The sequence below is a fragment of the Pseudopipra pipra genome, chromosome 1, assembly GCF_036250125.1.
Source record: "Pseudopipra pipra isolate bDixPip1 chromosome 1, bDixPip1.hap1, whole genome shotgun sequence".
Lineage (NCBI taxonomy): Eukaryota > Metazoa > Chordata > Aves > Passeriformes > Pipridae > Pseudopipra > Pseudopipra pipra.
In genome coordinates, this window is record NC_087549.1 from 96,644,372 (window position 1) to 96,668,741 (window position 24,370).

Genomic DNA, 24,370 nt, shown 5'->3' on the forward strand with positions numbered 1-24,370 from the left:
AGCAGCTAAAAATCATTGATGTTAGATAATACATGTTAGTGTGCTTGTACTGAACATATGATGTTCCCAAAAGAGAAGTGTGGTGGGTTAGCCTTGGCTAACAGCCAAACTCCCACCCAGTCCCTCACCCCAAAGCCGATGGGTGTAGAAAATAGGTAGCATAGGAACAGAAAAGATCATGGGCTGAAATAATAGGGAGATTGCCTAAGAATTACCATTGCAGGCAAAACTTGACTTGGGGAAAATTAGTTAAATGTATCACTAACTAAAATAAATATCTAATTACATAATAGATAATGGGGGGGAAAACCCAACAAATATTAAAGCAACTTCTTTCTTCCTCCCTTTCCCAGGCTCACCTTCACTTCCTTACTCTAGATTTCTCTGCCCCTGCCCCAAGTAATGCAGTAGGGTTTGAGAAGCAGGAGGAATGATGGTGACTATGGTCAGCACACAGCAGTTTCTTCAGCTGCTTGTTCCTTCTCATACCTTTCCTCTGCTCCAGCATGGGCTCTCCATGGGCTGCAGCTTCCTCCAGGGAATACATGGGGCCTGAGGTCCCCCAGGGCTGCCTTATGGATATCTGCTCAGCCAACTCCTCGGACCTTGGTGCTAACCTCTGTTGTTTCCTACTCTGCCTGTTCCCTTCTCCTCCAACTGTCTGGCACTTTCTGCATTTTTTAAAAATTTTTTTCACAGGGGCACCACAAACTTGGCTAACTGGCTCAGCTTTGGCCTGTGGTGGGCTCATTGTGTCTGGCACAGTGCAGCCCTGATACTTCCCATACAGTCCCTGCAGCCTCCACTGCTACCAAAACAACCTTGCCACATATACCCAATACAAAAAAGAATAAAGGTAATGAGCTATGGCAACTTGAAAATTCCAATTTCCTAATACATTAAATAAAATGTCTCAAATCCAATACAATTTTATTTTAAAGAAATAATGAAAACTAGTAAAAGTAATGATAAGCATTCAAAGTATCTTGGTTTCTAATTTTGCTGCATAGGCATGTTGATACTTACTCAGGTAAGTATCCAATGGTATACAGTTCTCCAAGTCATCTGTTGGAGATAAGAGCTCACAAATACTCTCAGCTGAGTGACCTTCAGGGAATTTATTATGATCTCCACACTTCTTCAGTATTTCCACGCAATCTGATCTTCAGACAAATAAAGAAACAGAATTTCATCAACACTATTTGAAGAAAAAAGATCTTATATGAAAAAGACTTCTTTCTACATTATTCTCTTCCCTGAATCCACAACTTTCCCCTTCTGCCTCACAACAGAGTGTTTAGATATATGCTACATTTTACACAGTGGGAAGGAACAAATTTGTGACACAAAGACAGAAACTACTGTTTATAGTACTTTGGGCTGGGTGATCTTCATTTTCTATGCTATCATAGGCATGTATCTTCCAAGACCAAGGATTTCCTTAATTTACTAATGTCTAATATGAGTTGAACTCTGCCTTACTACCTGTACTATTAATTGCTCTCTTTTCTACCCAATCACCTCCTTTCAAAAATTTTTTTTTAAAAAATAAACTTCTTTTTTCAGACCTTTCTGTCAGCTGAAAACCACCAATAGGTCTCAAAACAGAAAAAGGAGTAAAGGTTTCAGACACCATGGTAAGCCAAAAAAACCCAAACAATAAATCCACTTTCCAATGAACGCCCCTCATTAACAGGCATTTACAGTGATGGAGATTTAAGCAGTGGCAACTATGAAACTTAATATTCCTTCCATGTTTGCCTTGCCATGTTTTCTCAACAGAGATCAAACACAGTTCTACAGCAGCTTTTCAGTTCTCATTAAAATCCTTAGTAGAACCTATAAACTGTTCCCTCCCCACCCAGTACTTACTTGCAGATAATACTTCCTCTAGATTTGCTGTGGCAAGGTTTAATCTGCAGCGAGCAGGCAATTGCCTTCCACATTTCTGGTTGGCATTTTTTAATATCAAGCACAGGAATACTTATAAATGGCATCTTAATACTTCCTTTTTCCCATAGCTTCATGTCATTCATGGCTCCCTGGTCTGACTGAGTATTGCAGCTCCTAAAAAGTTCTGTTGGCCTTAAAAAAAAAAAGAAGATAAGATATGGCATGTACACAAAAAAAAAGAGAAAATACCACACATTTTACCTTTCACCATATGAATTCTAAACCTTGATATGGCTTGCTTTTTATGATATACAAGAAATTAATCCCTTCCATAATTAAGCAAGATTAAAATCAATCTGAAATCTGTCTTTAAGGAAAACAAGCTCTTTAGGACTCAAGGCTGAAACTCCCTTCTCACCGCTATCTCTTGGATCTTAAATATTTCTTACAGGAAGTCGACTTAAGAGCAAATATCCCAGATACCCCAAATATCTATGTGTATGTTTCCTGGTGAATCACTAATGCAAGTTGATTTATCATTTATATTTACTCAGGCTTGTGATTCTACTACTTATATAATGCTCATGCCACTGCATATTATTAAAAAAAAAGCCAGTGATCTCTAATAGCTAATAAAATCTTTTTTTTTAAAGTCTAGCTATTTAATTTGTAACCTTGCAATTACTAATTCAGACACCACTTTTAAGTCATGCATTTTGTCCTACAGAGTATAAACCTGCAAAAATATGTCTCCAATAAAAGGAATTTTGAGAATGAGTAACATGTAAATTTAACAAGCAGTTTAACCTTATTTATAATACACAACATTTCAGTAATCGTGGCTTACTTGTCTATACAGAAAGACAGAGGAATATGCTGCTAATACATAGTGACATTTTACAACTTCATGGGTTAGCTTTTATTCTTGTAAGTTTTGTTATATCTGTTGTTAAATACATTTCTAAATGTTCATTCTAGAAAAAAATATTTATTTTTAAATTAACTAAAAACATTTGCAGAAAGACAGCTACATACAATCTCAAAATAAGTCTGAAAAACATTTATTTTTTAAATCAAAGCACAGGAATTCCTTTATAAAATATTCAGTGTCTCTCTCCTACCTGTTATTAAAATTAGTGCAGTAAGTAAGATTTCTACAGCCCAGCTGACAAGGTTCTCGTACATCTGCTAAACAGGTCAACATGGAAACTTCAACTGCATTATACTCACAAAAGCGATCAAATTCTTGCCAGCTCTGTGAATTGCCCCAGCTCGTGCTATAAAGTTTAGTGCAGAGCTCTCTGAAAAAAACACAGAGATGAAAAAAATAAAATGAAAAGAACAGCAGGCACTCAGATATAGCAGAGCCCATCATTTCTTTGCTGGTCACAACAGCCTATACTTGCCATAGAAGACTGTTTTAGAGCCCAGAAAGTCTGCAAGGGCATCCAAACACTGTGCTCAAAGAAAATAACCCCTCTTTGTGTTTTCTAAGTTTCCATTTTGCCTAAGAATGTGAACAAATCTTTGAGCTAGTAAGACCGAAAGACTTCAGAATATAAAATCATAATATCCAACAAAACTGTAATAGCTGGAAACCGAACTTATAACTTTGAGGTGAGAACTAGCCCAGCTAATTTTACTTGTAATAAATCTAGGTTGACATCATAATGAGCAACTTGTAATCCCATCCTTCAGCTTCAAATAACACTTTCTTCTCCTACAGAAATGACTGTCAAACAAAATACATTCCTTCTTTTGAGCAGATGTTTGAAACAGGGGTTCTGTTTGTTGCTTTTGTTTGAGATGTTTCCTGGTGTCAGCAACAATCAACTCACTTTATTCACAGCAATATCCTACAAGCTGCCACTGTTCTCATCCCAGCTGAAGGTATGAAACTTCATTGTGCTATTAGATCTCCTTTGTGTTGAAAACTTGAAGGAAGGATCCATTTTTAGAACTCATTGTCAAAGCAAGCAAGTAGAAGATATTGTATCAACTGCCTATGCTAAAACGTTCTAAGAAATGACAACTCCAGGGCTCTACTACTAAACTCATTATTGATCCTGCTAATTCAGGATCTGTTGTTTTGTTACTGGAAACTTTTTTATCAAAGGAAGCAACAGCTCAGAAATCAAAGTTTGCAATTTATTTAGATATATTGATGCATTTAAAATGCAATCATCATCTGTTTTTAACGTGGACAGAAAATCACGCTAAACTAAAAATGCTTCTGTAACAGTTTTTTGCAAGCATGCAACTATTTGCCAAAAACCTTTGGGGTTTTTTCAATGTTGGGATAGCTAGTTCCCTTATTTAATTACTAAATAACCTAGGTTATTTTTCATTGACAAAAATGAGAAGAGCATCTAGTAAGGAACACTGCTAAGGTTTAAACATGAAGTAACCAGACACTTGAGAGTTTGTCCTCTTGGCTCTGTTGAGTTCTGGTTAAGACCTCTTGACCAGAGGTTGCAATATTGGTTATTATGACCACAAATATAGTATAGGTTTTGTTAACTTACTGCGTCTGCTGTAATAAGCCAGTGCTAAATGTGAGAAAGAGTCGAACCCTCTTACAGAAAGTATGTTTTGAGATATAAAGTATTGGACAGAATAACTACTATCTAAACCTGTATTTTTTCTCAGAATTCTAGAAATTTCTATCTGACATACATAGCAAGATTCAGGCAAAGGTCTGAAATGAGACAAATTCTGAAGGACTTTCACAACTGGAAATGAGGGTACTGACCTACATGTGGAAGAATTTGCTTTAGAACAGCAATGGAGCTTGGCTCCATCGAGGCCTGTTGAAGGTGGAGGGTGCACAGTGACTCCTGGGTGAACAGATCTTGAACTCTCAAGAAAACATTGCCAAAGTGGATCCTGAGGGAGGGGCATTGTTTTACAGCCTTCTATAAGTCCATCAACAATTTCAAGCTCTGTTTTCATTGACATTAAAATTCTTTTACAAGCAGTTTGACACGCATAGTCTTCTGCTCTATCACAGCAATACAAACCTGTTAAAAATTTAATAAATAATGGTCAAGCATACAACAACATTCAAAATGCATGGCATAACAGCCCTCAGAGAAGAAGTTCTTGAAGGGAGCTTCTTCCCCTCCAAAGAATCTCAAATAACACTGCTTCTCTAAAATGCATACAGACCAACTATGGAAAAAAAAAGAACACAAAATCAATATGTAAAACTTAAAAATAAATAAAAATCAACAATGCACCTAAACCCCAAACCTATCAGTATAGAAATTCATATAATTACAGTTATAACACAGAAATGCATTAATACAATTTATACAATAGTCTTATACAATAACACATTTTATATAAAATGTACATACAGTCCTCATTTTTAGTATCTTTTATAAGTTTCAGTAAAGAAGGATTTTTTTATACTTACTATCTGTAGGATTTCTCATTGGATATGACTGTGTATAGTTGTTCACACAGTGTATAAGCTGAGGGCTAATAGATGCACAGTAATTTTCAACTGCTTTAATTTGTGAAGGACCAGGAGAAGAGTCTGTCCGAAAAATTGCTTGACAATATTCCCGGCAGTTTGTGTGATGACCTGCGTAACTGCAACAGACTGACCCCACTGGGGAAGCAAACAAACATAGAAAATGTATGGGTTCCTATGCAAAGAAATGAACAAGTGAGCATGGCTGTACAACACACAATGATGCTCAAGCTAGTACCGTGGGGAAAAAAAAATTAAAAAAATGCTATGCTCTATTAAAATACCTTTGTCTACAAAATGACTGGAAATATCTGTAACTAGCCAAATTACATTTCCTTGTTTGGCAGAAGAAAAAAGTCACTAAAGCCGCCTTGAACTCAAGTTCAAGAGACCAGCAAGCCAGCTGAATCTTATCTTCAGCTATTCTGTTCTTATTTAAAGTAACCAGACTTGTCCTACAATTGAATTATTAGAGAAATACTACTAATAAACAAATAAATATGAAAGTAGTATCATTCAAAAAAGCCAGAGAGATGGTAATATGATTCACCCATTTTTGGTATGTTGTTAAATATACATAATAGTTCTTGAGAACTATTTCTACTAGATTGAATTCTGAGACATTGATTTCATTTTATATAGACAGATATCAGGCAATAAAACACTTGCATGGTTCTTCACAATTTCAGCTCTGCATTTAATTTTGCTACTTAGCACTCATCAAATGAACAAAGCAGAAAGAAAAAATGACAGAAAAGACAAATACAAATAGAGAAATTAAAAACTGATGTAAATGATATCACAGAACATGCAGAGTTGGAAGGGACCCACAAGGATCATTGAGCCCAACTCCTCCCTTAATCACTTGACTAAGACAATTTATGCATGCGGTTTGTCCTTCTATGGAACTGAATCCATGTGTTTGTGTAAATGTACACCTCCACAATTTCTTACATTTTAGAGAAAAAAGGATAGAATGATATAAAAGATAAACAAAACAAACTATTATATACTTACTTTCATTTCTGTTAATACAACTAAAGAGAGCATTCTGAAATCAAAACAAAAACAGTGTTACAAGCCAGAAAACTTTGAATAAATATTTGTGTCCAGTCATTTTTGATAATGAGCAAATAAATCTTTTGTATTATTTGCTCCAATTGGATTGGATTAAAACAAAAACACTATACAAACAGTGAAACCAGGAAATCAAAAGATCAGGGGTCACTTGAGTTCTGTGTGTACTCATAATAAATAAATACTCAAGATAAATAGTCAAGCAAGCAAAGAAATTGGAAGACTTTCCTGGACTAACTTAGAAACAGAATGCTATATTAGGGTGTCCCAATATGTTTGGTTGGTTGGTTTGGGGTTTTTTTAAGGACAACAATTTTAAAGATTCTATGTGAAAAAAAAAGAACTCTGCACAGATGCATACATGCAAATAGAAAATCTCAACACAACAACTCCACAACAATACACCTTAAATGCTAAAGGATGCAGTCAACTCCCTCAAACTGCAGCCAAAAGGCACAGCTGGGGGAACATACATATTAAATGACAGAAGAAGGGAAATGCACACACCCTGCTGGTTTGTTTCATAGGTCTCTAATCCACAGAGCAATCATAGAATGGTTTGTGTTGCAAGGGACCTTTAAAGGTCATCTAGTCCTACCCCCTGACATGGGCAGGGACGCTTTCCACTAGACCAGGTTGCTCAAACACCCATCCAATGGGGCCTTGAACACTTACAGGGATGGGGCACCCACAACCTCTCTGGGAAACCTGTTCCAGTGCCTCATCACCTTCATCATAAAAAAATGTCTTCTTTATACCTAGTCTGAATCTACCCTCTCTTAATTTACAATCATTAACCCTTGTCACAACAAGCCCTGCCTAGAAGTTTCTCCCCAGCTTTCTTGTAGGCCCCTTTAGGCACTGGAAGTTGTCATAAGGTCTCCCTGAAGCCTTCTCTTCTCCAGGTTAAATAACCCCAGCTCTCTCAGCCTGTCCTCATAGGAGAGGTGTTCCACCTCTCTTATCATCTTTGTGGTCCTCCTCTGGACCTGTTCCAACAGGTCCACAACCTTCCTGTGCTAAGACCTCCAGACCTGGATGCAGTACTCCAGGTGGGGTCTTCACCAGAGCAGAGCAGAGGGGTAAAATCACCTCCCTCAAGACTACTGAACTCTTGCCCAAAACAACCAGTCTTTGCCTCACTGAAAAGGTACATTTCTTAAAAAAATTAGATACTGCATATAAGCTTTCTGTACCTCTATGAAAAGATGAAGTCATGAGCTTGAAATTCCAAAATGTAGCTGCCAATTATCAAAAACTTTAAAAGTACATGATTGCGAAATAGAAGAGATATTTGAACTACCTCCACACCTGATCTCTACACTTGTCAGAACACCAGATTATAAAAAGTGATCAAATACATTAAGGTACATTAAGTGACAAAATGCAATCCCCATCTTCATAAAGTTTCTGATCTCCATTTCCCCTATCCCCATCATTAAACAAAATTGTATTTTACATAGAAGAGAGAATCTAGAGAAGAAAACAGAAACACCGTCAGATTAATCCACAAACATAATGTGGCATTAAATCTTGCTTCAGTACAGGAAAGTACCAGATATGCTACTACCTCTACCTAAGACAAGGAAGAGAGCTCAAAATGCAGACCTAGTTTAAGCTCTGTAGTTCATTAGACTATGCATGTATGTTAGTTACTAGTATTTACCGCATTGCAGAGAAGTGGCTATCCCAAATAATCTTTGGGGTATTTTTGTGAAAATCTGCCAGGGACGGGCAGGGTTCAAGACCAGGCTGGATGGGACATTGAACATCCTTATTTTCCCCACTGCAGACTAGGTAGGGTTACAGAGAAAAGTGAATATCAAAGTGATCAAATCTCCCAGTGGCTAACTCATAAGAATACCAGTCACTGCAACATCAGAATGCTGAGGATTTCCTCTCCACCAGCTCGCTCACGTTCAGTCATGCTGAGTATAGAAGGGCAAATACGGAATGTATCTCTCTTCTCAGCAGCAGCACAAACAGGCAGTCTCATGTCTACAAGGCAGCTTCAGTACACAATTCACACTTTCCCTTTCTCTTACCTTCAGAGGCATCTTACAGCCTGACACCAGAATCAGTAAATATTGTGAAGTCTGAACTTCTTATTCCATTGAAGCGCTGCTCAGTAAGCAAGCGTATTCCACTAGAGAACTGGAGAATTTGACAATCTCGCTTTCCCTTTTTTAATTTTGCTCATGAAAGTTTTCTGACTACCTCAGGAAAAACATGATTCTTTTTAAAATGTTCTTTATTTTCATACCTATCTTCATTCTCTTTTCTGTTGTTCATTTAAGAGTAAACACTTCAGAACACAGACTGGTTCTCTATGCATGAATTAGCATTCAAATGAATTAACTTTCCTGCATATATAGTTCTGATGAAAATCTGAAGAGCTAAAAGAATTATTTACTGTACCAAAAGATTGAAGACTCACATTTTATATTAAATTTGAAAAACTTCAAGCCTTGATGTTTCAGTTTGTATCATGTCATTAATGATGTTATTTTATGCTGTAATTTAAATCCCAAGTTCCAACTTGCCAATTACTTTTTATGCCACGTAAATCATATTGCTACCATCCTGTTTTCTATAGTCTCTATTACATCACCTTTTGGATAATATCTTTTTAGATAGTGAAATAACAGTTAAACATAAGATTTTGAAGAGGACGGTCCCAATACTGTAATGATCAGCATAAAATTTCTTCTATTAACAGTCAGAAATTAATTTAAACCTTGGATAAGTCATGGTAGATGTGGCACTGAAATAATGACCCTAAGAGAATAAACACAAATCTAACTTGAAAATTTAAGTTATTTTTCCATGAACAGCAACTACTTATAATTTTAGTGATCATGAAAAAGGAACAGGTCTATTGAGTACACTTCACACAAAAACTGAAAAATCTGCCTTACATAAAAAAAAAACAAACCCCAAACTTCACAAAGTAACAATTCAGACATTTTATTTTCATTCCAAGAATATCCCCTACCAAATTTTAGATCTTTTCTCCCAAAAGCATGGATACTGCATAATTTCTATGAGACTAAGAATGAATTTGCAGCAACATTCCTCATCCCAGTAGCAACTTTTCCTCCGATTAACTTTAGATTTTCCCTCTTTACAACACACAAAGCAAATTGTGTAATTCATCTGTTTGACACAGATGAGGGACGAGAGAATTAAGGGAAAAAGAACATGTAGACAGAGTCACCATCCTACATCTGTAAAGAATAGATTCATACTGTTGCCTAAAGGCTCATGTAATTTTTACAGCACCACACATCCTGCTCTATGGATGCCAGGCACCGGTCATCAGAAAGGCACTGTTTTGATGTGGCCACCCGGTTTCTTTGGGACCTTTCATATATGAAAAGAGAAACAACAGTCAGATAGGAGTTGCCATGCACATCTCTCTGATCCAAAACTGACTGTCCTCAGAAGCTGCTGGAATTAGACTTCTCCACACCCACCCTGTATCAAGCACTAGAAGGTGGCATACAAACCAGCCAGGTAGAAAGCAACACCCTAACTTTACTACTTAATGCACTGGGACTGTAGAGGCTGCTGGAAAGTCTGAAGTCCGTCTGTCATGGTTACACCCAAGTAGTTGATCACACTGTTAGCACAAACAATACTTAGATTTATACTGTAATGCTGCAATAAACTCAGATAAAAACTGTCATGATATTTAAAAGTTGAATGATACAAAAAAGTGATTAAGAAGCAGTTCAGGCCAGTGTCAGTGGCCCTGTTAGCTCAAGGGACACAGAAGAGAGGAGAATGTTGAGGAGATTAAGGTGTCTACTAATGTTCCTACTCTAAGGAAGGGTTTGAGTTGAGACAAAATTATCTTCTCACAGCAATTTTACACACCAATTTCATATAGGCAGGATGCCCTAACCAGATAGTAAGTATTCTTTTTATTTTACAAGTATTTTAAAACTGTTGTTCCACAGACTGCTGAATTGCTGTAATTGTCCTTGTATTTCTGTTAGGAGGTGGTCTTACTTCTCTTTTCTACCTTGTTTACAACTCTTCTGTCCCTGTTCCCAGTTGTACAGTCTTATGTATGCCTTTACATCACCTTTACATCATCTCATGACCTGATCTTTCTCAGTAGCCCTGCTGAAAACTCATGTTTCTCATCTCCTAGTGTTTTAATTTACCAATTTCAACAGGCAACACTAAGCTAGAATAGAATAGAACAATCTTTTTTTAGATACCATCTTTTAGAAGGACCTGCCAGATGCCAGAGGTAAGAAGTATATTTGTAGGGCTAGCATTGGGAGGGAACGTGTGAAAAAATTGCAGTCGCAGAAAGGCACAGGAAGAGCTTCAGCTGCACTGAGTTATTACAGCAACTCACCATATTTCACAAAATTGTAAGTGCCTGTAGCCACCACAGAATACAGTGCCAGTGAGAGTGCTGACTTTGCTTTTTGTGTAGGTCTGGATAACTGTTCAGTTACCCAAAAAGTACAGGTACACATGTGAGGAGTGTAGCTATAGAGACATGAGGGAATATAAAACAAGAATTAATGTCTAATCATCTGTTTGTAAATAAAGCTGGTAACAGCATTAGACAGGCAGTCTGATTTGAATTACTAACCATAATTTCATTTTAGAACACAAGGTTAATGCCTATCTCTAGTAAAGTAGTTCTCATATTTAAGAAATCACAAGCTTTTTTTCCCCACTCAAGCATCCTTCTGCTATTGAACTGTCAGAACAGAAAGAGAGAGAAAACAAAGGAAAAGAGAGATACAGACAAGGAAAATCAAACCTAAATCAACCAACCAAACACAAACACCGAAAGAGGAGAAAAGGATGTTCTTTTTAAAAGAACAACCAAGTCATCAAGATTTAGGAAAATGAGGGTAAAAAGTCAATACTGTGCACATACTCCATTTTCAACTTGTGTTGAATATTAAATTACTAAGTGAACAAAGATGTCAATATTGAAATTTCTAAAACAAAAACATAATGATTTGTTTTACTGGTGCATTAATCCCATCTTCCAGACTTCTCTTTTTTTTAAAGACAGATGTTTCTGAAACTGGTTATTAAAGTCAGCGACACTATAAGCAGAAGGAGTGGAAAGTGGCAGGCAGACATGGGCAACAGAACCATGTACACCTTAAAGAAAAAAGACTCAAAGATTTCTTTTTGGTGTCATGAAAATTGAAAAAGGCTACTGAGGTTTATCCACCAGAGAACATCGTTCAGTCTTCCTTACCAGAACCCTCTTGAAGAAAGATTTTAGCCAGTACTGCAGGACCTAACTGGTTTCGCTCTTTTTGGAGCTCATCAGCTGCAGGTAACGGCTCAAAAACCAAAATGCACACACCCAAACACAAACAGCACAGAACATTTTGCTGAAGGAAGAAGCCCTCTGCATTGTAAGACATGCTTTCATATTACAAGCACATTTATTCTAAATGGCTGTCTCTTCTGTTTTGAATGAAAAACGACAGCGAAGCTGCTCTTTCACACCAGAAATTAAAGAGTATTCTGCTAAAAACCAAAAAAAGATTATTTTCTTCCCTAAAAAGTATCATGGTATCTGTATGCTACTAACTTTGGCAGAAAAATAAGTTTAGTACCGTCAGCTTGGGCAACCTAACCACGGCAAATATTTGAATCTAGATCCTATCCAATTAAGGCCATCTTAATTTGTAAGTATTATCTACAGTTAACAAATACACTAGTAATTTATTAAATTTAATAAAATACACTCTATGCAATGAAAACCATGCTAATCTCTCCTTGACTTCATTTAATCTTCAAATTTATTGATAGAAAATAACTGATGACATACTAAGGTTTAGTGGAGTCAGCTGAAGTGTCAAATGCTGGTGAACATTCTAAGAACTTTAAAAGCTTGCAGTAATTAACAAGGCCAAGATTTTCAATTATGTAAGCCAGTGAAGAAGTGAGAACACTTGCACATTAAGGTAGAACAAAATCAGTGCAACTTAAATTTCGGCAAGATCATTGAGTGCTCTATCAACCTTCTTTGAACAGCAGAGAAGACAGACAAAAGGAACCAGCAGATGACAACAACATTATCTACAATGTGTCAGAGTCTATCCTGAATTCCTAAAACAGTACTTCCAGAGGCCACACACACTCCAAATGCCTTAGTAGTTCATTAAAACTGTTTAGGAACCTTCAGCTAAACAATGTCCTAAACAGTTCCTTATTATCTATTGTCTCTGAGCAATTAGATACAGGCTAAAAACTGCTGACTGCATTTTTCAGCAGCAGTAATTAGTAGTCAGCATAAAACAGGATCATATGACCCTAGACGATAAGACAAGCCACTACTGTAGCACAGTAAGTACTCTGAATTACAGCACTTGAAGCTGCAGACATTGCATTTGAAGTTTCTGTGTTTAAAAAACTGTAAAAAACCAAAGTCAGATTAGGCTAAAGAATGCTCAAATCTGTGAGAGCAAAAATATCTTCAAACAGTACAGAGATATGAAAAGCATTCACTACCGTGCATCAAAACTAGTTTTAAGAGTAGAAGCCAAATAACTGGTGACATTCCCAGTTGTATTTTGACTGCTTGGCCGATGTTAATAGTGCTCAACTGCAGTAAATCTCTCACAGTGCCAAATTAACCAGAGAAGTTTGAATGTCTTATTTGGAATACATGACATAAAAACTGAAGTTCTTAGTGTGCAGAGAGGTGAATTCACAGTATGCAGTGTACAGACTCAAGAGCTGCAATCTAATGGAAATTTTAGTGCTACCCGTATTCCATGTAGTCTTTTAAAAAAACTGACCCTCCACTTTGCATGAAACTTTTAAAATACGAAAATCAGAAAATCCTACATACAATCCATACCGTCTCCACTTCTTTTTTTCTTCTTTCTTTGACTATTACCTACCTTCTTTATAGAGGAAGATGAACAGGATAGCAGAAAGCTGGAAGAAGTAGTGAAAGATAAGAGAGCTGAGATACATAGAACTAGAGGAAAAATGAAGATGACAAAATGAGTATCTGAGAGGCAGAAGATGGGAAAAAGGACTATCAGAAAAAATTCTTCAAAAGAAGTCAAATAAAATATCTTTTGGTAACACTTAAAAATACTCAGCAAGTTGTGTTAAATTTATCCATTTCTGTATGCAGTGCTACTTGAAAATAAAAGCTGTTTAACAGGACATGCAATCTTCAATGCACTGATCAAAAATTAGTAGTTTATTCCAACACGATTCTTTTCTAAAACATGTAAAATCTCCAAATTAAAAGAAACATACATATTTACAGTAAAAGTAACCCAGAAACATATGATCAGCAGAAAAAGCATCTTCAATTAATCTTGTGAAAAGCTGGCACATCAATGCTAAAGTGATTCTGCTACTATACAACCTGAGACTCCACTTAGCAACTCCAAAACTTGGTGGCGCCTCCTGCTTGGAGTTTGTTTTTCTTCACTGCTCTGAGCCCTATGTTCTACCCTTGAAGACTTACCTCATTCTTCACACTCACTAATAGTGGAAGATGAAGGGTAACTCATGAAGTTGCTTCCCTAATCCCAAAAGATGACAGATAAGTACTACGCAGAGTTCAGTCAACTATTCTAGGCAGCTTGTGAAAATCCTCCGGGAAATCATTACGTGAGTATATAAGAAAGTTAAGAAAGCTGGTAAGTTACGAAAGTGTTACTAAAAAGGGAATTACACTTTTACACCCTTAATTAATCTAGTTTTTACTTTTATGTCATGTACTTATATATTAAATACCTCAGCAACAGACTTGAGAGCTGACGAACAAGCACTATGATCTATACTGTAAACTAATTCTCAAGTTGGATCCTCATTTTTAGCAAAGTATGAATTCTTAAACACAAAGGCAAACACAGTATATATGACATTGTATTTATGTGATTCACGAGCTGTTTCTGATCTCATGTCACCTCTTTCAGTTTGAAGTAGCTGCTTCTTCCCCAGTTCAGTGTCTTCCCCAGTCAACCCCACTGAATGCAAAGTACGGTACTGGTCACAGACACAGAAGCTATTCACAGACTACAGAAGGAGCAGGACACACACACCAAAGCACCAGGAACTTTTTTTTTTTTTTTTTTTTTTTTTTTTTTTAAAGAAAGGAGAAAGAATGTCTAGGGTGTGGGAAACTGCAGGTTCCCTCCAGAAGTATTTTGTGGAATCTCCTATCGTGGGCAAAACATCCTTGAACTTTATACAACCAAGGAGTCTCTTGAGAGCATTGTAAGTACAACTTTTTGTCCCATAAGCTCAGACGCATAGTAATACCCATTGTCATAGAAAGCTCTGTAACAACTAATGAACTACCATATCAGATACTTAATTTCTGTCCCTGACACACTATTTATACCTACTACACCTAGTCCTCATTATAAAAGTTCTTTCCTTCTCCACCAGCCTGAAGACTCATTCCTTCTACTATAATTTTTCTCCTTCTCTTTCTCTTTTAGTGTTGCAGAGATAGAAAGCATTAAGGTCTTCTGTACAACAACAGTAAGATCACTCTTGATTAGTTGCAAGGAACCCACTTTTCAAAGTTCCAGATAAAAACTGGTAAAGTAAATAAGATGACTATCACCATTTTGAAGTCATTCTTTTTTCTCTTACCTTTCCTCTCACGTTCTCCTTCAACCCATATTGGCCAACCTCCTACAGCAATGCAGAAAACCAGAAAAAAAGAAGGAAACAGACCAGCATAACAGAGGAGAAGTTTGCAGATTTTGAGAGTATAGCATATCATAGCATGACAGGAGACAGAACTACTTAAAATGAAAATTCATTTTTAAGAGAACAACGTATACCTAAGTTCAACAATGAAGAGTCTAGGAAAATACTCTGTAGATTGTTTAGATAAAAGGACCAAAGGAAAAATAAAATAAAATAAAAAAGCAATTTACCGCTTCCTGGAAAAAAACAGGAAGGTTGCTCCAATTCTGCTTAAATCAAGAGAACAGAAAATTGTCTGATATCCTGAATTGTTGATTATGAGCAGAACTGATGCAGGACTACCTAATTCAGGGCAGAAGAAAATGGGGCAGGAGGAATCTGACTCTTATTTAAGAAACAGATCAAAAGAAAAGCAGTCCTAGCAGAATAGCAATTCTACACACTGTGTTAAAAAGAACACAGGTAAAGGCAGATTTTTGAAGATACCCTGATAATTAATTCTATGAGCAGACAGTAAAAATAATTGCAAGCATTAACAGTTTCACTGATGTTACAAAAGAGTTATAGATTTGAAATGTTTTACATTAAGATACTTAAAAGGCTACTCTTTCCTAAATTTATTTCTTTAGGTCACTTTTAAGCTGACTCTCTCACTGTTGAAGCTGAAAAGTTTCTGACAGAATGAATGATCACAATGAATGCTGACTTTGATCAAAACTCCTATGAAATAAACTTTCTCGGAAGCCATGTCTCCAGTTTGAAAGTTGCAACTTTTTCATTGAAATTAAGATATAAAAACCAAGATCTTTTTACAGAGGACACTTACACTTTTACAAAAAATGTAAGGAGAGGTGATTTACATTTGGATGAAAATGAGCATATCCAGAAATATGATTATAACAAGACAGGACTTTCCCTCTTCTACAGTATACTTTTTACAGAATTTATAAAACCACTGATTTTTGGTCAGATATGTTCAGACACAAACACATACCTCATATTCCTTCCTGCAGACCTTTAAAACATCATTTTTTGCAGAAGCCTGAAAGACAGATAAATTTCTCCATTTGTAGCAGAAAATAATAAAATCATGTTGCAAAATAAAGACAATTCTACCTTTACACTAACTGTGACAACCATGGGCTCATGGTCGATTTAAATGTTCCTTTAAGAACCTAAAGAATGCATCTAAAGCTTTTTTTAAAAAAAAAGCAGAAACCATGACTGTCAATACATTTAATTAAAAACCAAAACTTCCTATTTCTGCACCAAGTTAGTTGATACAAAGCAAGTTTGTTTTTGTGAAAGGTTTATCAGATATAGCAGAACACAGGAAGTATTTAGGAAATGGAAGAACTTGAGCATAAAGATCTCCCTATTTTGCATGCTAATGTCCCTTTCCCATCTCCTTTCTCTTGTATGTACAGTACTATGGTTCCTACTGTCAGACTGAATTGCAGAAATTCTCCCGTCAAACTGCAGATCAGTTTGTTCTATAGAGTATTTCGTGCTCCTTTTTCATATGGCAGATATTCAAAACTATTATTACTACTAACATGTTACTTCAATAATTTAAAATACCTGGGTAAAGTCCGACCTTGGACCTATATCACCTTCTTCAAAACGCCTTCAAAACCCCCTCAAGTTTCAAGAATCAAAATTAAAATCCAAATATTTCCCCTTATTCCTAATATTTGGGAAGTATTATATGAGTATAAATGAAAATAATAGAAAATGTTTTAACCAGAGTCTGCTAAAGTACAAAATACAGTCAAGATTCTGAGACAGCAGAGTCTGCAATCAAATGATGCAGCATCTGATTCGGAGAAAAATAAGAAATGATGTAACAATCATAAGATCAAATTAAAAGCAGAATTTCATAGGACACTGCAATAAACAGAAGTGTTTTAATCAGGTCTGGAAAACACTTAAACATTAAGACAAATTCGAAAACTTTGATAGAAAATGAATTTGACAACAAATACATGTATCTTATTTTCAGAAGATCAAAAGTACCCAGTTTGTTTACTCACTCCTCATCTCTTTATCACACTGCTCTGGGTACTCATGGCTCATCTCTTGTCATGTAGTTTTAATGCTATGCTTTCAGGTGAAAGTAGCATTGGGTTTTTTATGACAACAATTTACAGTAGGCTGCTGGGTCAAGATTAAGACACAACTTTGAATTTTAAATACATATGTGCTCCACAACTGAGATACAAGGATGATGATAGATAAGAATATGCTCTTCAATTCGGAAGATGTTCTTAAAGTCATAGGTATATATTTGGGGGGAAAAAATAATCCCAAAATTATTCACACATTTTTAATAAAAAGGTAATTTCTAAATGTATGTATTATGCTTAAAACTTTTACTTGACAAAAATACTGTTACTATTAACACCAAAAAAACCCTTTTTTCCACCTGATGAACAAAAACCTCTTTGAAGAGACACAAAAATCTATTTGGGGCAGTAACTACAACGTGGCATCACTAAACATGATCCTGCAAAAAAAGAGAGCCTAGAAACAGCCATACATTGCCTTCCACTCAGCATTATTTTAAAGTAACAACTTTTATGTAGATACCACGACAAAAAATTCAAGGAATTAAGTTTAGCATTACCAAAGAGAGCTTCAGAACCTTTATGGATTCCATCAATAAGTTAGAAAGCCTTACCTGTTTACATGCTTGCCGACACTCCACAGCAATAGCGAGCTCACAGCAACCTAAACCAACCCACCCATCAGACTTCTTCAAAACTCCTTGGAAAATAAGATGACAGACATATTAGAGTAGAAAGAGAAACTATGCCACTGTTTTCCCTTCCCTCTATGTGAGTCAGTTCCTTTTCAAATTTGATAACCTTGTTCTCATTCAAGAAGCCTATTTACAGATTTGATTTTTATTGGAACTCCAAACCAACTTTAAGGAAGAAGAGAACAAGTATGTGCTTTTGTAAGTGCTGAACCTGGCAATTAATGAAGTACCTTCCATACACCGAGTTTAAAGATGCTTTATGTGCAAACTATTTTCAATAGTTCAATTTCTATTTTGTTCAATGGAAGTATTAGATTGGGATAATTTATCTAATCTGAAATATAAGCAGACAAAAAAATCCCAGGAAAAATAATTAAAATCAGCAACATTATCTCTTAGAGATGCATCCTGTTGTTGGTTGCAATACCACATTTTTCAACCAACTTTGTGAATGCAGAATATGATCCTTAATTTTTCTTCAAGCTTCCTATAGTGGTTTTGGTCAGGATGGAGTTAAATTTCTCCAGCAGAGCTTGTATAGGGCTATGTTTTGGATTTCTGACTAAAACACTGTCAATAACACAGGGATGTTTTAGTTGCTGCTAACACAGACAGCATCAGTGCCTTTTCTGGTTTTCATATGGACCCACAAGTAGGCTGGTGGTACACAGGAGGTTGACAGGGGACCCAGCCGAGACAGCTAACCCCAACTGGCCAAAGAGATATTCCATACCACATGGCATCATGCTCAGCCACAAAAGCTGGGGATGGCTGCTACTCCTTGGAAACTGTCTGGGCATCAGTCAGTTGGTGGTGAGCAATTGTTTTCTTTTGCATCACTTGCTTTTCTTGGGTTTGGTTTTTTTTTTTCCTTTTCTTTTTTGTTGAAAAAGAAACTGTCTTTACCTCAAACCATGGGTTTTCTCACTTTTGCCCTTCTGGCTCTCCCCACTGTGCCACTGGTGGGGGAAGGAGCAAACAGCTGTGTGGTATTTAGCTGCCTACTGGCATTAACCCACAATGCTGCTTCTGTCATTTATCTCCCCAAGAACATGATTTCATATCCAGAAATTTCTCCAATAAAAGTTTCACATCTTCCTGTCTCTCTTAATCCATTTATTTCACTATTGCCATTATCCCCATTTCTTACAATAAAGTTACACAGAAAAGCAAATTGCTGCCGTAAGTTGTTTCATCGTCTTAATCTATTCATAGACACAGATTTTCTAAGACTTCCAAGACATCAGAAATAAAACAAAAATGCATTCCTGAATCTATTTCTCATGTAACTTTAAAGACAGAAATATTTAAAGGGAAGGTTTGACCTATGCAGCTGCCCAGCAGCTGTGACAAACTTGTTACACTCTTTTTCTTAGGGCTGGAAGTGGAATTATTTAACTAAAATGAATCACTCATTTTTGCTATGAATATTTTAAAATCTAAGCAGTATTTTATTACGTGCACAAATTATATTCTTTATGTAGAAATACAAAGTAGAAAGTAAAAGAATGAACAACTTAATTTTAAAAAATGTAAAAGAATGAACAACGTAATTTTAAAAAATGCTCTTAAGCCTAGCAGAAATGCCTATTCAGAAGAGTCACAAGGGATGTTTAGCTTTAAAAAGGGGAACTGAAAATGCTAGGAGCAAGACCAATGGTCTTAAATTCAAATGATAAGAAAACAGTGGGGAAAAAAAGTAATTAAAAATAATTGCAATCCATGGAAAACAATGACAAGTTGGTTTTTATCATGAAGAAAATTGCCCTTAAAATACAGTTGGTCATCTTTACAAACATGGGTGACGTAGAAAGTCTTAACAGTATCTGTCTTTCATGACATTCTGATGGGCAAATTAAGAAAATGCACAAATGGCAAATTTATAAAGGAGAAGCAAAATCTTTACTAAATGAACATATTTCCCTAGGAAATTAAAATACATAACAGAGTTATTAAAATAAAAATTAAAACCTTAATGCTTGGCATAAGTAAGGTAACAGCATGGCATAGCAGGTGGAGGGAGCAGAGGAGCAAAGGTGCAGAACAGCTTTTGGTTGTAGCCTGTATTCTGTCAGTTTGAAGTGGCCTTGTACCATCTGAACGGTACAGACCTTCTGCAGACACTGTAGGCCAGCAATCTATTGGTCTGTTGAAATCCTCTTTACATCTATTCAGAGTATTGGCTCAGCTTTCCAATTAACACTAGTTCAAAGAAGCTGTGAAGGTCACGAAAACTGCAAATTCAGCTCACCTTTCACTTCTTCAGCTGGGGGGCAGGATTAGTTTTTCAGAGGTTGAGCATCTTTTTTAAAGTGTCAAAGAGATGGCTGTTGTGCACACATGAGCAGCTTGTAATCACTGTTCAAAAATTTGGAATTTGACGCATTGTTTCACACTAGTTCCAAAAGTAGATGCTTGTCTACATGGAAATCAGGCACATGGGTTTAACTACATATGTACAGTTAACTGCCAAATGAACTACTCACTAGGTTCTGGTTTAGGTATAAAAGAACGCATTGGTTGTTTCCGCATAAATTTCTAGCTGGAGACTCCTTTCAATCAGAACAATAATGTTTGGTAGAATATTTATTACTAGGATTGATATTGTAAGGCATAAGCAATCTAAAAAACATTAGGCAAATATCATGTGCAGTATGAAAACAAGATTTCCAGAAATCTCTGCTGCAATAACTAGCTGTATCCAGGAGAAACACATGATTAGTACAGCTGTACAGCTTTAGGGGCAATGTCACCACTGAACAGTCACCAGTGAATCACCACTGAGTAATCAGGCACCCATATTTTGTGCAATACAGATCCTGTGTTTTTCAGACATACTGGAACTAAACTAAATTGTGATAAAAGAATGAAGCAAACTACAATACATGCCAAATTAAGAAGGTTGATAAGTTTCAGCTGTAGTTAGCATTTTCTTGGCAAGTGGTCGCATTTTTGAGAAACACTGAACTCTAATCTTAATACAGCCACTTAAAAATATATTTTGTCATCAAGGTAATTAAGGTGTGTGCATTTCTAGATGAAAATACACCTTTAGTGCACAATTAATTGACTGGAGTCCATACTTCTGATAATTCATCAAATTCATCTGTACAACACAGATTCCTGAACTATAAAAGATCATCTAGTTGCATAACACAGTCTCTCAGCTCTCTCAGGCTGCCCTTGTATATGGTCCAGCACCTTAATCACCTTAAAATGTCTCCTTGCTGAACTTGCATTAATGTCTTCATAGCTTTCTTGTACTAAGAAGCTCAGACCTGGACACAAAATCCCTGATGTGGTCTGACCAATGCTAACTAGAGGGGAAGGATGAGCTCCCTTGATCTGCTGGCAGCATTTTCCTAATGCAGTCTGAGTGCTGTTGGCCAATGTGCTACACGGGCACATTGCTGGATCATATTCCACTTGCAGTCCACCAGGACTCCCAGGTATGTTTCTACAAAGCTGCTTTCCAGCTGGGTCAGCCTTCTGGGTGCTGTGGAGCATGGGGCCTTCACCAGGTGCAGGACTTAGCACTTCCTCTTCTGGAACTTCAAGAGGTTCCTGTCTGCCTATTTCCCTGGCTAATAAACATCCCTCTGAATGGTAGCACAATTATCTGGTCTAGCAACCTCTCCTTTCAATTTTGCATCACCTCCAAATACATTGAGGGTGCACTCCCGCCTCCATCATTAATGAAGATGTTAAACAGGATTAGACCCAGCATCAACCCTTGGGATACTCGCCTCCAGCTGCACTTTGTGACACTGATCACAAGCCTTTGAGCCCAGCAGTTTGGCCAAAATATTAAATATTTTCTAACTAGTAAAAGGAAAGAAGTGTTAATAAAATGCACAGGAAACTCAGTGTATACTAAAGGAAACCAGACACCAAATACAGTTTATAATAGAAGCATAATGGAAGTTAAATTATCATGAAACCTATAGGTGCAGTTGGAGGACACAAAATCAAACTATGTATATAGTGAAAAAGCAACATGATTCAATAGTTAACTGGTATATCTTACCTGGCAAAGAAGAATTTATACAACCCCAGACTTCTCTCTGAAAAGTAAAAATGCAATTAAACAAATGTAAGTAAATAGAATAAGAGGGTTTCTAGCAGACTCAAACTGCCATTTTCAGCATTTTTTCACTGGGTACCACTTCCTTCTGCTCTCCACAGACTGTGGAATCAATAGCAACATTTTTGCAGATGCAGAACATACTGTGATTACCTGGAAAACACTAGCTAGTCAACTTTCTCCACCAGTGTTTAGAGAACTAAATAGCAACTTAGACAATGAATAAGATTTATCTAGGATCAAGTCTCTGAAGAAACTTATTGCCCTAGTATTGCTTTCCATCACCTTAAAAATACCCCAAACAACCAAATAATCACACAGAAAATGAACAAAAAAAAGGTTTCAAAGTATCCCAGAGACCCGAGAAATTAGTTTCAGGGAAAGACAGATACATGGAAGAAAGAGTTGCATACGTAAAGTTTACTAACATAAGAAGTTACAACAGGGAGCTGTTGGGTTCACCCCAACTGCAAAGCACTTCTGGTTCTAAACACAGGTCATGCTAAAAGGCTGATGATTTTAGGCAGAAGAATTCTGTAAATGGTTCCTTTTTTTTTTTTTTATGGGAAAAAAAGAAAGGTGAAAAGCTTATCAAAGAGTTGTTGTCCTTATCTCTCTCATTAATGTTATTACCAAGACTACTAGCCAGGCTGACTACAGGGGACTCCTTACACTGGGGCTAGTATAAAAGAAATTACATGTCAGACATCGACCTGTCACATATGTCCCATGCTTCTCCCATGCCAGACAGTCAGTTCCAGATGGCTCCAGCTGGGCTGAGCCCATCAGCGATGTTACCAGTGCCTCTGGGATGGCATATTTAAGAAAGGGTACAAACTACTGTGCAACTGCAGCTGGAGAGAGGAGTGAGAATATGCGAGACAGCCCTCCAGACAACAAGGTCAGTGCAGAAGGAGGGGGAGGAGCTGCTCCAGGCACCAGAGCACAGATCTCCCTGCAGCCTGTGGTGAAGACCACGGTGAGGGAGACTATTACCCAGCAAACCAGGGATGTCCACGGTGGAGCACAAATCCACCTGCAGCCCCATGCTGGAGCAGGTGGATGTGCCCTGAAGGAAACTGCAGTCTGCAGAGAGCCCACACTGGAGCAGGCTCCTGGCCAGACCTGTGGTCCTGTGGAGAACAGCCCACATTGGAGCAAGTTTTCTGACAGGTCCTGTGGCCTTGTGGGAGTCCCACACTGGAACAGTCTGTTCTTGAAGGGCTGCACCCTGTGGAAGGGACTCAGGCTGGAGCAGTTCCTGAAGAACCATCTCCTGCGGGTGGGACCCCATGCTGGAGCAGGGTAAGAGCACAAGGAGGAAGGATCAATAGAGACAATACCCAATGAAGTGACCATAACCCCCATTCCCCATGCTCTGCTCTGCACTGCTCAGGGGGAGGATGTAGAGAAGTCATGAGTGAAGTTGAGCCCAGGAAGAATCATAGAATCAACCGGGTTGGAAAAGACCTCTGAGATCATCAAGTCCAACCTGTGATCCAACATTGCTGTGGTTGCTAGACCATGGCACTAAGTGCCACATCCAGTCTCATCTTAAAAACCTCCAGGGACAGCGAATCCACCACCTCCCTGGGCAGCCCATTCCAATGTCTGATTACTCTCTCTGTAAAAAATTTCTTCCTAATATCTAACCTAAACCTCCCCTGGCAGAGCTTAAGACCATGCCCTCTTGTCCTACTGCTGGTTGCCTGGGAGAAGAGACCAATGCCCACCTGGCTACAACCTCCTTTCAGGGAGTTGTAGAGTGATGAGGTCTCCCCTGAGCCTCCTCTTCTCCAGGCTGAACAACCCCAGCTCCCTCAGCCTCTCCTCATAGGACCTGTGCTCAAGTCCCTTCACCAGCCTTGTTGCTCTTCTCTAGACCTGCTCCAGCACCTCAATATCCTTCCTGAACTGAGGGGCCCAGAGCTGGACACAGCACTCCAGGTGTGGCCTCACCAGTGCTGAGTACAGGGGAAGAATCACTTCCCTGGTCCTGCTGGCCACACTGTTCCTGATGCAGGCCAGGATGCCATTGGCCTTCTTGGCCACCTGAGCACACTGCTGGCTCATGTTCAGCTTCCTGTCAGTCCAAACTCCCAGGTCCCTTTCTGCCTGGCTGCTCTCCAGCCACTCTGTGCCCAGCCTGTAGCCCTGCATGGGGTTGTTGTGGCCAAAGTGCAGGACCCGGCACTTGGCCTTGTTGAACCTCATCCTGTTGAAATCAGATCATCTCTTCAGTTTGTCCAGGTCCCTCTGCAGAGTTCTCCTGCCTTCCAACTGATCAACACTCCTCCCCAAGAAGGGAAGGGTGAGGGCAAGGTGGTTTTAGATTTCGCTTTATTTCTCATTATCCTACTCTGAATTTTGATTTGCAATAAATGAAATTAAT

At 37.7% G+C, this 24,370-nt stretch overlaps 1 protein-coding gene across 2 annotated transcripts in view; it reads right to left on the reverse strand.

Moving 5' to 3' along the window:
• RECK (reversion inducing cysteine rich protein with kazal motifs) overlaps nt 1–24,370 on the reverse strand; it is a 53,131-nt gene that overhangs the window by 18,032 nt on the left and 10,729 nt on the right. Inside the window, exons 4-13 of one of the 2 annotated variants that reach the window (XM_064666544.1) lie at nt 21,922–21,958; nt 17,814–17,899; nt 16,128–16,175; nt 15,074–15,115; nt 6,389–6,422; nt 5,312–5,509; nt 4,646–4,913; nt 3,015–3,194; nt 1,873–2,085; nt 1,027–1,163 (exon numbers count right to left, since the gene is read on the reverse strand). In XM_064666544.1, coding sequence (XP_064522614.1) covers nt 1,027–1,163; nt 1,873–2,085; nt 3,015–3,194; nt 4,646–4,913; nt 5,312–5,509; nt 6,389–6,422; nt 15,074–15,115; nt 16,128–16,175; nt 17,814–17,899; nt 21,922–21,958 — 1,243 coding nt within the window. The remainder of the gene's footprint in view (nt 1–1,026; nt 1,164–1,872; nt 2,086–3,014; nt 3,195–4,645; nt 4,914–5,311; nt 5,510–6,388; nt 6,423–15,073; nt 15,116–16,127; nt 16,176–17,813; nt 17,900–21,921; nt 21,959–24,370) is intronic. The other variant, XM_064666553.1, reaches the window with a different exon arrangement.